Source organism: Capsella rubella, unplaced genomic scaffold (genome assembly GCF_000375325.1).
Source record: "Capsella rubella cultivar Monte Gargano unplaced genomic scaffold, Caprub1_0 scaffold_3, whole genome shotgun sequence".
Taxonomy (NCBI): Eukaryota; Viridiplantae; Streptophyta; class Magnoliopsida; order Brassicales; family Brassicaceae; genus Capsella; species Capsella rubella.
Genome location: NW_006238921.1, coordinates 8,692,856 through 8,707,547, shown reverse-complemented (window position 1 = coordinate 8,707,547; position 14,692 = coordinate 8,692,856). Strand labels below are relative to the sequence as shown.

Here is a 14,692-nt window from a genome sequence, read left to right as displayed (position 1 = left end):
GTAGTGGAATGTTTTTTAATCTTATCTAACGGTTACGAATACTATTGTAATCGATCGAACGGTCAAGAATAGTAATCCATCTCAAAATCTCGGTCAACCTTTTCACCTACCCAGTACCCATGCAAAGAAAAACATGAATCTTCTTTACAAGATTTGTCTTTCATTTCTTTGGTTCTCTGTACATGCCGTGATATATTTCATCACACTACTACACTAAGAGCTAGAGAACACAAGGCATAACAAGGAAGCCAACACTAAAGCAAAAAGAAAAGAAAAGAAAAAAAAACATCTAATGAAGCAACTATTCTGAAATCTGGAGAGATCAAAACTTTTTAAGAAGCTATGAACGCAAATGAATGATGAAATTCGCTGCGTAATCCATTGTTCTGAGACCTCCCAAGGAGAGTAATACAATCGCTAGCTCGTCTTTTCCCCACTGTCTTAGTCCATTGCTCAGACTTTTTAACACTTCTGTATCAATCTCTGCCACCCAAAGCGGCAAACAGCTCACCATTAGACTCACAACACCGGAAACATAAGTCCTCCAGGTTGCTGTCTCGCATCCCACTGATATTTTCCCGTCTAAGGCGCTCGCAATGAACTCCAAGTGGCTTCCCAAGATTGCTTGGCGGCGGCGTTTTGATGCAGATGATCTTGAGTCCACTCCCCAAGCAAATGCTCCGCATAGGACTACAAAGTAGGCAAGGGCATGACCTCTAAGCTCAGCAACTAGATCCGATGGTCCTTGTTTTCGGTCTGACTTGTCAGTTGATAGAAACCAAGACGGGATGGTTTCTTTGATGAGTAGGTGGACTACACCTAAGCCACCGGTTAGCCATACCAACGAGGCACTAAGTGAAGCAGCAAGCTTGACTTGAGTCATCGCTGTTGCTAGAGAACTTTGGCCGTATCTTGTTCCGTTCTTCACTGTCTTCAGCCTTTCCAGCTTCTCCATTGAGAGCCGGTTCTGGGCAATATCCTCCACTGAATGTATCAGGATAGAGAAAATCTCTTCTGTTACAGAAACAGTTTCTCTGAGAGCACGATACATGCGGAGATAGAGAATCCCTGGTGCTACAGGTGAGATCCCACCATAGAAATGAGAGCCAAATCCATGGCCAAGAAGAGCTCCAACGCCACCATCGTTTGACATGGGGGCAGCATTCAAACCAAGAGTGGCACTGAAGCAGTTTCTGAGGAGCTGATTCACAGCGTCTTGGTTGTGAAGGAAGACGGTGCGAGAGGCAGAGAAAACAAGGAAGTCGAACCAACGTTTTGCCTTTTGAGTCCACAATGAAGCTACAATGGGCATGCAAGGCCAAGGGCAGCCTGCAGCTAAGCACTCCAGTGCTGGGCCAGCCAGGTTAAGAAAGCGCTCTGAGGCTTTATCGATTTTGTAAGTAATGGTTAGACTTACAAAGGCGGCTAAAGGCAAAGGAAGTGTAGCCGGAGAACTCCCTCCTGCTACAACACAGCATTAACCATAAGTTCAAAAGAAAAATTTAATACATTTAAATAGTAAAGAGGTAAAACTCATGATAGAGAGATGTAAGCCAAACGAACAAACTCCACATTTAAACAGGTTGAACAGTTTTACCTGGAGCAAGGCTAGGGATGTCAACACCTGTTGTCGCAAGAATTTTCTTTATAAATTCCTCAACATTGGATAGATTTGTAGCTGGACTTGGCCAATCCACGCCATTCATGAATACTGGTTTCCAAACACCTCTACTCACCTCAGCTGAGAAATAGCTTACTATTGTTGCTAATGATGCTGGGAGAAAATCTGCTAAGTCTTTCAACCCTGAAAGGCAAATAGTTGTTATTCGTAAACAAAAACACTTTACTGTAAGATAAAACATATTATATAACAACTGATCAATCAATCAGACATCTCTCAATAAGCATTCAGAGTTGCCAAAGTTCATATAACCGGGTGTTAATGCACATGACAACAAGTCTTTTTTTTTTCTCTCTCTCTCTCTCTCTGGTCACATAGTTATGCAACTTGATCCAGTGAAACAAAAGAAAGCACGAGAAACAAACCTGTAGCTAAGTCACGAGGAGAAAGCTTTCCATGAGTACAAGCTGTCAAAGCAGCATCTACAACATATGGAACGGCTTTGAGGATATCCCAGGCAGGAAACTCAGGTCTTGGATTGCTATCTTCACTTGCAGCTCCTGAGGAACTGCTTGTGCCCGAATTAACTGGATTTAAAGTGTGACTGCCTCTGACCTTTCTGAACATCATGCTGAGAAGTGCTTCAACTGTCTGATGGACGGGAGATCCATGTGTAAGTCCGGATAATGTGGCAGCAATGCATCTCTGGTGCTGCCTGTACCAGATTTTCAGCTTGGGGAACGAGTCAACAAACACGGGCTCGCAAGATGCTGACCTTGCAACTTCTGAAAGTCTCTTTCTGTTTCGGTCTCTATTAAGGGTCTCCGAGGAAATAAGATAAGAATTACGCACTAAAAGAAGATGTTCGGGAGTGAGTTGGGAGCCAACTGTGGGCACATCTCCTACACCATGCTCAATAGGAGGATGATTGAATCTCCAAAGCTTTAAAAGAAGAGTGAATGCATTTGAGAAAACAGAATAGGCTGATATTTTTTCTCCGGTAGGCAGAGTCCATGATATACTCGGGGTGTAAGATCCAAACTCTTCACAGATTGGCATTAGTGAGCAAGCAAGTTGTGGAACCTAAAAAGTAGCCATCAATATCGTACATTACATCTGGAAAAAAAAAATCACTATTAAGTCCAAGAAACTTAGAAGCGTAACTTACATACCATGCCATGTAAAGAGAAAATCTGAATGCTGTCAACAGATCCTATCCCAACAATAACAACATTCAGCATGCAGGCATAAGTGATCAAATGACTTTCAGCCTTGGAATAATCTGCTGAAACGGGTGGGGATAGTAATCTTGTAAGAAATTCAACAGTGTGTTCCTGTACATTGAAGAAAAATAAATGAAGCAAACATGTATGTTTCGGCTGAATTTTTCACGGAGGTAAATTCAACCAAGTTTTTACTGGTGGAGGTAGTGCCAACCTGTATGTTCCAACCCCGTGTAAGAGACGCCCCGCAAAGAACTGTAGCAGCAGATATCTTCTCATCATCCGATCCTTTGACTGCAACCTCATATAGTTTCTCGAGCTCTGCTAAGCTTCCATCAAATCCATGAGCTATTTCAGTTGCTTTACTCTCGGTAAATTAAAAAAAGAGCATTACCTGGCTAAGAAACAAAAGAGAATAACTGAAGAAGAGGCAGAACTTAAGTCAAACTAGAATGCAACCACTCTTCTCATTGTGGCAACCGTGGGTTAAGGAAATGTATTGTAAGAGTTACAGGTTCCTTAGGTTAGCAAGTTACGACTTTGAAACTTTGCAGCTTAATTTTTTAATAGTTTAAAATAACAACTGATCATATGATTTGGAGGGAAGACAATGTGGACAAAGCAGTGTGCAGCTAATCGAGCAACCGAATACAAAAAGAAAATAGTAACTCATTCTACCTTGAAGCAGGAACGGAAGCTAATGCATTCACCATTGCAGCATTTAGTGGGGCGCCTTTCACAAATGACGACCAGCAGGGTAATTCATTGGGCAGACTTTGAGGTATTTGGTTGAATTGGCCATTAACATAGCCAGGCCACGAATAGGCTGATGTATCCAGTATGTTTCTTGCAATACAAGCCTCAACTATCAGGTGACGCATATTTCCAGCTACGGTATTTCGATAAAACATGTTAGGCAAGAAAGAGGCCCATAACATCAACAAATGACGACAATCAAGCAACATTAATAGTGAAAAGCATACAAAGACAAACAAATTGGTTTAACTTTAATTTAACATAGCGAATTTTGCTCAACTTACAGCAGTTCATAGGCATGTCTTTCATGTTTATGACATCAGAAATATTGGCACCTGCCAAAAACAAGATTGCCTTTGTGGCAGCCTTGTTGGCGGCGGAAACTACACACTTAGGAGGAGCCAGCAATCCAGGAAAATCACCGAGGACCTGCAAACTTGTAACAAGATCATCTTGAAGCTTTTCCGTGACAGATACGTATATCCCCTCTTCAATAAGGTTTGCGACCACAAGAGGCACAATACATAATGACATGCACAGCCTTGTGTCCAGTCGGGGAATAGGTCCTTCAATAGGATCCCTTTCCTAGCAATAAAGAATGATAAGAAAATCAGAACAGCCATTGGATACTACAAATCTGACCTTATCATGGATGACAGACTAACAACCAAATATTACAGCTAACTCAAGAGAAAGTGTGTTCTGATACCGTCTTGGGAATTTTAGCAGACAATTTTAACAGCATATTGAATAGAGCCAAATAACAGAACCAATCACAAAAACACACGGTCTAAGGAAAATTTGCAAGCAAGCGCAAAACTGCTTTTCTGATGACCAAGTAATGGTGAAATCACGAACAGTAGGATCAGTAAGAGATTAGTACCCTTTGAACAAGCCGGAGAGCTGCTATCCAAAGACCCAAGAAAGTGTCATGCCAAGTGCTCCCATTAATTTCTTTAAGTGTTTTCGCTAGACCTGAAAATTTGATATTCTTGGAGTCATTTCATTATATATTTGAGATATATTTTCTTTTGGTTAAAGCCACAAGTGAAAGAAGATGGAGTATTACCAGTAATGATTTCAATCGCACTAGTTGGGTTTACTTGATATCCATCCATAGCATCTTCGAATACTAGATCAAGAGGAAGCCACAGTGAAGAGATACTTGCTCCATGGCATAAGCCAGCAAAGGAAGAGAGTGATCCAAAATCCACAATAGCATTGGACTTCCGTGATGAAGTCACTTTGCAGTCATAAGAATACCTAAATCTTTTATTAGAAATCAACTTCAATAGATCCCCAGGATTTAGAATCTTTGAATTCTTTAAAGCTGATGAATTTTCTCCAAGCAGCTGCACTTTCTGGACAAATTCATGCCAATTTGAAGCCCTGAAAAGACATGGATAGCAAATATTAAAAAGAAATTACTCGTCAAAATAAAGGTTATGATTAAGCAAAAATATCTGCCAATGCAAATACAACATGGTGAATACCTGTTGGAGGATACCAAGTATAGCAATCTGGAGACCACTGTATTCTTAAGGAACTCCGCAATCATCTCGACCACCATGATGGTATTTAAACTCTGTAACTTCTCAAGAGAACCAGTCTTTCCATTATATCTCTCAGGAGCATCAATTTCCATTTTTTGAGACAGAGAGCTCGAGTCTTGGCTTAGCTCTAGTAAACCTTCATCACTTAATGTCGCATCTAGCAGTTGAGACACCACCTCAAAGACGAATTCTACTAAAATCACACCAGGCTCGTTTGTTTCCAAATCAAATAACTCTGAAAGACGAAGAATGCTAGCTACTGAAATCATTACCCTGTAACATCGAAGAACGAAGAATAAATACGCACTTCTTCTGAGTAACAAGCTGATTAAATCATATAAGACTCACAATACACGTTTATTAACAAAATAGTATAGTTTTTATCAACAGAGCCAAAACAAATAAATGAAACAGTATCAACAAAAAAAACTCACTTGTGGTAGTGAGGTCCAGTAATATGATCTTTAATGGTGAACATATATCTCTTAAGCAGCTCCAAGTAAATTCTATAAGCAGCTAGTTGCGTATTCCGATTTGGAACAACTCTGTACAAAAAAAAAAAAAACATCAAACAACAATAAAAGATCTGCACTATGAACCCACCAATCTAAGATCCATCATTTTACCAAATTACGAAACAAATCGTCAGCGATTACAAACCTGTGAGAGAGAAGAGAAAGAACAACGAGAGGAGAAACAAGGTTCAACGCCATAGCTCTTTCGAGAAACTTCCAGAGAATAGGAACGTTGTTATCCCAACAAATGTAGGAAACAATCACTTCCGCGAGCTCCGTCGAAGGGAACTCAACAGCGAAGAAGTTCAAATTCGAGGATAACTGAGAAGCCCAAAGACGAGGATCGATACAGTTCTCTTGGGACATCTTCGTCAGCTGAATCACTCCATCCCAGACGGTTCTTCGTCCAGGTATCACCATTTTTGAAGAAGGCGGGGTTAAGGAAACAGGAGCTCTTCAGATTTGATGTGCGATTTTTGCAAATGACTGAAGAGTCCCTTTGTGAAAGAGAGAGAGAGAGAGATGGATTTTGGATTAGTAGAAGAAAAGAAAGAGTAGTGCGTGTGAATGTCCCGAGACGGGATTATGAGAAAGACGTCAAAAGAGTTTCACATTTGCCCAAACCTCTCTCTCTCTCGTATTTGTTTTTGTTGAATTTTCTTTACTTTTTTTTTATTGGTGATTTTAACAATTTTGGAGGTGTTTGTTGTAATTGATTTTTTAATGTATTGCGTATAAAAGTCAATAAAAATTCAATTCATGGATTCTTTTCAATTCATTGGAATTTTTTTATATTTTAATTAGTCAAAAATCTTATCCGGTTTTGTTAATAATTATAAAAATCTACAAGTAGTAGATGTTTATTATGACTATTGTAGTTGTTTCCGCGTTACAAATCAGATCACGGTTCAATTCTCAAGGGAAGTAACTGAAAAATCCGTTTCGTCTTTGATTCCGTAAATTATGGATCTTCATCTAAAGTTTCGGTTTTATGAAAAGAGATAAATGATGTTGATTTTGGTTTTTTTACTCTATTTGATTATTTAAGTAAGAGTTAAATTAAAATCTTGATAAGTTTATATAATTTGTAACTATACTGTTTTATTAATTTATAGATATACTAATTAATCCAAAAATAATAATTCACGATCAAAGAAAATATCGATCTTTTCAGAAATTTATGTAATGAAAGAAAAGGAAAAAAAATCAGAAACAATCATTATATAAACACTAATTAGATAAGATGGTGGCAAGAGATGAGTTACAAAGCTATGATTTCCAAGTAAGACTTTTGGGGCTATCTTATGCATGAAAGACTAATTCTGCAAGAAGGAAGAGCTTTTAGGTAATAATAATGCAAGACAATTCCATTTTTAGTCAAATAAACCAACTTTGGTTATAAGTCTAATGGCTAAACATTACCATTTCTTGCCAATAAAAGAAAAAACATTACCATGTTTCTGGTATATATATCTAGTTTTTCAACGCATAATATAATAACAGATTCCAAACTGATAAAGATAGGTTAACAAAATTAACAACAACAAAATAACATCCTTGACGTTTGGATTTGGTTTTTTTTTTCTATGTATAAATTATGAGATTAGTCGATGAATATAGAAATAGTCAATATGTTTTTATTGTGATACCATGCATTTTGATAAAGCTTTATATATAGAACAGATGTGTATCTCTGACTCTATTATATAATTTTTTTTTTTTTGGGGATATTACAAGATTTATAAAACTAGAAAGAAAGTACAAAAGATGCGGAACCTACGAAGTTGGTGAATTGAAGAACAAGATTAATGATGGATGACCCACATGAATCCAGCTTTTGTGTATTTATATATATTCTCTCTTTAGTCTTTAGCCTATAAACAAATGAGGCAACTCAAGATGGATCATCTCTAGATCGACCTAAAGACTTGGTGTGTGTGTACGTATCACTAAGTTGGTAATAGCTAGATTCATTCTGAGTACGGCCAGGTTCTCAAAGAACTTATTATATACGACATAATTTAGTGAAGAGGTTGGCCAATTGATTATTTCAAACTTCTACTTCATAAAAAAGGACATTTTCGATTGTGTAAGCAAATAAAATGCAAAAAAAAAGTATAGGATAATATGGAGATGGAACAAAAGTGAAAATAATGATAATTGGTTTAGTGGTTAGGAGTAGGTGGAGATGATATATGCTAGTGGAGGTTGAGGATGTTCCATCACCATTTTCCTCCTATAGTCGAAGATAAAGTCCTACTGTTCGCTTTAATCAATGGACACTTCTCGAATTGAGATGTAAGCATTTGTGTGTGTTTTTTTTCATCTAATTTTTTGTTTAATTAATAGTACTTTGAATGAATCTTTGGTGAAAGAAAAATTTAAAACCGGCTTAAGACAATATTTTTCACAAGTTTAAAACTCTAGAAGCAAAAAGGACTAAACGTATTAGAAGATAAAAGAAATATTTTTTTTAAAAAGCAAGACGAAAAACCGAATTTTTCGACAAAATGAAAGCATATATAGCAAATCTATTTCCAAAACATTATTTGTTCTTACATATTAATTAAGATGTTCTCAGTCAACCATCGATAATCAAATCTTCTTTAAAAGATGTGAAACTATCTAAAAGTACTAATTTAGGAAGATAGTTCACTCATATTTCGGATACTGAGTATATAGTAAACAAGGTGATTTATTTATACCTAAACAAAAACAGATCATGAACACAAGATCTTGATCAGACTTGAAATGATAATCATATGATATTAGTTATTGTAGCATGTATCCTATCTTCTGTAAAATTAATAAAAGAAAAATTATTATAAAAAAAAAATTTCATTAGAAAATTAAAATCAAGGAATTAATATCGTATCTTGCTGGTAGACTGATTCACACAAACTACCATTTATATATTTGGTTTCACAATTCGACAAAAAAACATAAAATAATTGAATTCACAAATATTATTAAAGCTTGCATGCGTGTATGCTTGTTGTTAAAGATAATCCTATAGAATGAAGAATTGTTGCAGAAGGAACAACAGTAAACTTTTCAAGTCGAACAAATTAAATGATCTACACATCTTTAAAATATCATTCTTCTAATAATGATTGATTAAAGACTTCTGCTAATCAAGGCTGCGATCAAGAAATGACAGCTTAACTAATCATACTTCATACATAACATGTTGGCGAAAAACAAAACACGATATTAACTTGATTTGTTTTCAATTAGGCAAGTACTCTCTAAAACCATTCGTAAGACCAAAAAAAAAAAAAAAACACAAAGTGGAGAAGTTATCGGACCGAAAAACAAAAAGTCCCTTTATATTCTGTTAAATTTTTTAAGGTGTGTTTGGTTGATGTCTCCTTCAAGTAACAATCATATCTTGGTTGGTGAAACAAACACAACACACTACTATTTCACTTAGTGGCACAAGTCATTTGTTTTCTTTGTCTAGTCCAGTTGTCTGAAAACGACAACGCTTGTGGTTTCAGATTTCGACTGCGCACCTTCACCTTCAAACCAAATCCATCATTTCTTCTTTACACTTTTCCCTATCACCCGAAGACATATCCACACGTTATAACTCACTTATTTACGTTTTGGTTACTATAAAATGTATAATAAGTTGGTTGGACCAGAAGAGGAGTACTGTCTATTTCCGTAACATGGGTCTATATATGAGTAATTTGGAGATGGTCCAACTACATAATATAGATAAACAAAGACTTGATCACTTGAAGAAGAAAAAAGTTTGGTCAAGTGGGAGGTTTAAAAGTGTATGATGAGTTTGTGGAGTTTACTCAAAGAACAGCTAAGCCGCACCATTAGATTATAATTAATAGTAAAACATTATATTTCATGTTACTCTCCAACGAATTGGATGGAGTGTGTTTTCAATCTAAAAGAGTTGTTGGTGCTACTACTCCGTTAATTAACTAATATTACTTTTGTTTTCATGTCACATGCTTAAACCAGACACGTATGTTGTTGGCTTCTTGCGTTTAAAGTCATAACTTGCTGATGGCTACTATTTTTTATCATTCTTTAATTCAGATATTTACAAAACACTAATACTCTATGTTTTGTTTATATATAATATGATTAGATTAACTAAGATGGTATTAATATTATACAATAGAGGAGACACAAGTGATGGTGAAATAGAGACCATAACATTTATTGCTAAGTGAAATGTAACAAATGTGAATATGGCCTCTTCTATTGCTACTACTATTACTAATACTACTACTAATCTGGTTTTGGGCTAAAAAGAATGAGAAGTGAGTCATAAAGAATCTATCTCGATGAGCTCTTCCAGATTTGAATGACTGATTCATTCAAAAGTCTTCTTCAGTAGTGAATTCGTAGTTCTTACTTCCATTTTCGATGTTCGACATAACCGATGCTTTCTGATACTCTCCCACTCTCTTCTCAAAGAAGTTTGTCTTCCCTCTGCAAATTTTGACATAAACATACGAAAACAATCAGTGCTGTTCTTGATAAGCTATCTTGGCAAACCAAGTTGATAGAAACTTGCGATGTATCGACTACTTACTGCAGAGATATGAACTCCATCCAGTCAAATGGATTTTCTGCTTTGTATCTCCTTTCACATCCCAAGGTAACCTATAATATAATCAAGGCAAATCCATGGGTTTGATGAAAAAGCTAATTCATGTGTTTCAAGAGGGAAACATATATTTCCTTTACCAGAAGACGGTCTGCGACAAATTGTATGTACTGACTCATGAGGTTCGAGTTCATTCCGATCAGATCACATGGAAGAGCCTTGCAGACAAACTCTGTCTCAATTTCCACTGCCTCATGAACAATCTGATAAATTTTCTCCAATGGAAGCTGCTTCTGCAGCAAACTGCAAAAAGTATGATGAGGAGTAAATGGTTACAGACCTATTGTTCATGAAGTAGTGGAATTTGAGACAAAGTCTGTAACATTTTGACTTATGGTAACAGTAAGCCACATTGGCCTAATTTTACCTGTACAAGAGACAAGCAAAGTCACAGTGGAGCCCCTCATCTCTCGATATAAGCTCGTTTGAGAATGTCAAACCCGGCATAAGACCCCTCTTCTTAAGCCAGAAGATGGCACAGAAGCTGCCCAAAACACATGAATTCTTATACACGAGAGCATACATATATAAGATAGGTTACCTTATGCCAATGATTCCAACGATGTCATGCAATAGCTGAAGAAATATACCTTCCTGAGAAGAATATTCCTTCCACGCATGCAAACGCAACCAGCCTCACAGCAAATGACATAGGACTGTAGACAATGGTAGGTACACAGTCAGATAACAATCTAGGATTGTGTTTCTTCAACCAAAGAGATGATATTAATCCTGAACATATGAACTCAACAACAATTGGGTACCTTTGAATCCAATCTAAACACCATTGTGCCTTCTTGGAAATACAAGGAATGGTCTCAATAGCATTGAACAATCTATCCTTCTCCTTTGGGTCCTTAATATATGTCTCCAGAAGTAAGCTGTACATCTCTGATATATGTCACAAGAATATATATCTTTGAATCAGCTTTACATGGTAGAAATTTACAAGATCATAGTCATGTTTACGGAAAATTCGGTTTAATCTACAAACAACAAAACCCTGCAAGCTCATCTTGGGTACAGGTTACAACTACAAGTATTATGGCTTGATCCTAAGATGTTTATGTTCATTAACCAACTCACCATGACTAAATAGAATCTTTAAACGTTAAGGTTCCTATGAATCAAAACTGCTCCACTAACAAAGCCTTACCCGAATGAATGTTCTCCATGGCGATTTGAAATCCATAGAAAGCGCGAGCCTGAAAATTCAAACAATTGACTTGTCACAAATCAAACAGGAGTAAAATTAAATCTTTAAAGGGCAGATTTTTATATACTCCTCACCTCTGGAACTTGGACATCATTCAAGAATCTAGCAGCCAAATTCTCCAAAACAATCCCATCTGATGCTGCGAAAAACGCTAGAACATGGCTAATAAAATGTTTCTCTGAATCAGACAAGGCTTCCCATTGTTGCACATCCGTGGAAAGATCAACCTCTTCGGCTACAATTTCATCATATAAAGTAAAAATCAGATTGATAATGATATATAAAGCAGAAAACAGAACACTGTCACAAAACACACACATAAAAATGTCAAATTTAACATCCTCTGAAATCAAAAACTGGAAACACAAAACCAACCATAATCAAAGGGAGAAACTTTATCCACCGCATCTATTACCAAATTACAAAACTTACACTAAAAAGACATTACACTCCTATAAAAACTAAAAAAGAGGAAGCTTTGCATTTTTCAAAAGTCAATCTTAATCAAAACTGAAACCATAAGCACAATCCAAATTCAAGGGAATAGAGAAGTAAACTAACCAGTCCAGAAACTAGCCTCAGCCTTCTTATACATCTCCCAAATCGGTTTGTACCTAACGGGAAACATAGTGAACCTCTGGTTCTGCGCCATCAAGAGCGGCTCTTTTGACTCTTCTTCTTCTTCCTCCATGTCTCTTCTTTGACCATCGTCCTTCAACGAACCCATTGTCACGAATTGGTCTCTCTCAATTTTGAGGGTTTGTTTTTTCTCTGTATTGGGAAACAGAGGATTAGATAAATAGATAGGGGAAAAAAAGGGAAAACCCTAAACAAAAACCCTTGAAAACCGACAAAACAAAAATGAGTTTTTGTCTCTTTGAGTGACGCTAGCGTCTACTAATTCCTCGTGATCTTTCCAACGTGATTTTCAAGGCAACTCTTGTTAGAAAGAAAAATATCTTTACAACCACAAAAAAAGAAAAATATTAAAAAGGATAATTAGTGGAAGCCACATAAATGAAAGAACTTGTCCACTGATTACACCAATGACCAAACTAATACACCTTTATAACAAAACATTTACATTGTACAATGTCTACCGTCAAAATATTGTTCACCATAATCTAGTGTTCATGATAACACATCTTTCATTGTTATTCATCATAGCCTCATAGGGATATCATCACTATAGAGTTTTGTAGAAAAACACTATTCAACATTTAATACCATCTAGTAGTGATTAGTGGAGAACATATTATATTTTGCAAAGTTAAATTTGATGTAACGCACGTGGGATTTTGTAGGTAGGAGATTAGATACGAACACGTACGTAGCCACGTAGAGTGGTGTTAAAGGGTGGACTTAAACTTTTCTAAAAACAGAGTTACAGAGGGAGACTGAGACTGAGAGGAGGAGTCCTTGTTTTGGTTCGGCAAAGTGAGATGTCGGGTCATCATCATCAGTGCACCGAGAACCCACCTAACCTGAATCCAGATAGCGGGTCGGGTCATGTCGAGAAACTTGGAAACCTCGACACTTATGTCTCTGGTTCTTCTACTCATTCAAAGCTTGCTGTTCTTCTCGTCTCTCATGTCTTCGGTATAAATCACCTTTCTAATAACTTTTAACTCTCTCTGAGAGTTTGAAAATCTAAAACCTTTTCTTTTAACTGCAGGATATGAAACTCCAAACCTGAGGTACCGTACCAGAATCTATACTGAACTAGCTTGTATCATGTGTTAGTTTTCTCTAGCTCAATTGCTTAGGTTCATTGTTGTTGTGACTTGTCTTGGTTTTTTTACTCTTACTGTGATAGGAAACTTGCTGACAAGGTTGCTGAAGCTGGATTCTTTGCCGTGGTTCCTGATTTCTTCCATGGTGATCCTTATAATCCTGAGAACAACTTTAATCTCAGCAAAAGTTGCTGTTGAATTGGCAAAGCAGAACCTTGTTGAGGCTACTGTTTTATTACATCCTTCTCGTGTTACGGTCGATGATATTAAGGGTAACTAACATTTTTTAATATGTTCTGATCATTACGTGCTAGTTCCCTCTCATTTGTTGTGACGACTATGACTCTCAATACATAATTGAAACAGGGGTCAACATTCCAATTGCTGTATTAGGAGCTGAATTGGATCAAGTATCTCCTCCAGATCTTGTAAGGAAATTCGAAGATGTTCTAGCTTCAAAACCTGAGGTACTTATTTGCTTAGCCCTATTTCTTTACGCAAGTTTTACTTACAATCAAAACACACCATTAGTAGTTGATGTGTATTTGAAGTAGATGTCTTCAAGTAAGTAATTGCATTAAGTAACATGTTTCAGGTGAAGAGTTTTGTGAAGATATTCCCAAGTGTCAAACACGGTTGGACTGTTAGGTACAATGAAAATGATCCATCAGAAGTTGAAGCTGCAGAGGAAGCTCACAAAGACATGCTCGCTTGGCTCACCGACTATATCAAGTGAGAGAACTTAGAACGGTCTTAGCTTTGGTTAGATACATAACCAGAGTAGACCCAAAAACATATTTTAATCTGTTGTATCTCTTCTTTACGATGCTTTGGTATGAGCCAAAACTTTTAACATGTCCTTTTGGGCCTTAAGCCTAGTTGTATCGATATGGAAATAGCCATAGTCCTAAATTGAGCTGCATTGACAATGATCATATAAAACAAGAAATCTTGCTACAAACAATGTAATTCTACTGTTTGAGTTTTATCTATGATTTAATCAGTTAGCTCTCTACTTGACAATTCATGCTATATTACAATTTTGTTTATATGTTATCTACCCCGTGAATCACAAGTCATAACAACCTTGACAAAATTGTCACTTTTCAACTAATATCAGCTTCTATTGAATGATTATTACTTATTAGTCATGTGATGACTAAAAAATCAATACAGTTTCTAAATATGGAAGGTTGTAATGATATTTAGGATAATTATTTTTCCTTTGTTGTTTCTAGTTGATGAGTAAACATGGTTCAGAAAAAAACAACAAGAAGAAGAGTAACGATGAGTCTGACTAAACTGGAGATGAGCTGTAGAATCTGGTAAAATTTGGAAGTAAACTCTCTTCCAAAAACCACAATCAAATCAGATAAAGAAAATAAACAAGGCATGTGTGTGAGGTTGAAACTGTTTCTTGAAATAGATGACTTTCG

The 14,692-nt window shown here is 36.6% G+C and overlaps 3 protein-coding genes across 4 annotated transcripts; 1 reads left to right on the top strand and 2 right to left on the bottom strand.

The window, feature by feature from the left end:
* Positions 1-120: 120 nt before the first annotated feature.
* On the bottom strand, positions 121-6,227 carry LOC17893846 (mediator of RNA polymerase II transcription subunit 33A). Of its 2 annotated transcripts, none has more exons than XM_023786002.1 (12): positions 5,814-6,227; positions 5,588-5,698; positions 5,094-5,426; positions 4,670-4,989; positions 4,484-4,575; positions 3,885-4,185; positions 3,523-3,733; positions 3,059-3,173; positions 2,794-2,955; positions 2,047-2,704; positions 1,598-1,804; positions 121-1,464 (listed from the first exon to the last, which is right to left on the bottom strand). In XM_023786002.1, the coding sequence occupies exons 1-12, from the start codon at positions 6,086-6,088 to the stop codon at positions 341-343; spliced, it is 3,909 nt and encodes a 1,302-aa protein (XP_023641770.1). In that variant the 5' UTR covers positions 6,089-6,227; the 3' UTR covers positions 121-340. The 2 variants fall into 2 exon arrangements, with proteins under 2 accessions (XP_023641770.1, XP_006299503.1); XM_006299441.2 differs by having other exon boundaries at positions 121-1,461; positions 5,814-6,226.
* A 3,551-nt stretch (positions 6,228-9,778) lies between these two features.
* LOC17892509 (ribonucleoside-diphosphate reductase small chain A) lies at positions 9,779-12,374 on the bottom strand. Its single transcript, XM_023786358.1, has 9 exons — positions 12,085-12,374; positions 11,598-11,758; positions 11,464-11,512; positions 11,072-11,198; positions 10,898-10,963; positions 10,675-10,791; positions 10,388-10,550; positions 10,233-10,303; positions 9,779-10,129 (listed from the first exon to the last, which is right to left on the bottom strand). Exons 1-9 carry the CDS (start codon positions 12,248-12,250, stop codon positions 10,015-10,017), a joined length of 1,035 nt encoding a protein of 344 aa, XP_023642126.1. The 5' UTR covers positions 12,251-12,374; the 3' UTR covers positions 9,779-10,014.
* Positions 12,375-12,941: 567 nt separating this feature from the next.
* On the top strand, positions 12,942-14,129 carry LOC111831666 (endo-1,3;1,4-beta-D-glucanase). Its single transcript, XM_023786740.1, is given in 6 exon segments — positions 12,942-13,122; positions 13,199-13,220; positions 13,340-13,423; positions 13,425-13,528; positions 13,623-13,723; positions 13,852-14,129. Coding segments are annotated over 6 exon segments (609 nt in total). The 5' UTR covers positions 12,942-12,965; the 3' UTR covers positions 13,993-14,129.
* Positions 14,130-14,692: the final 563 nt, after the last annotated feature.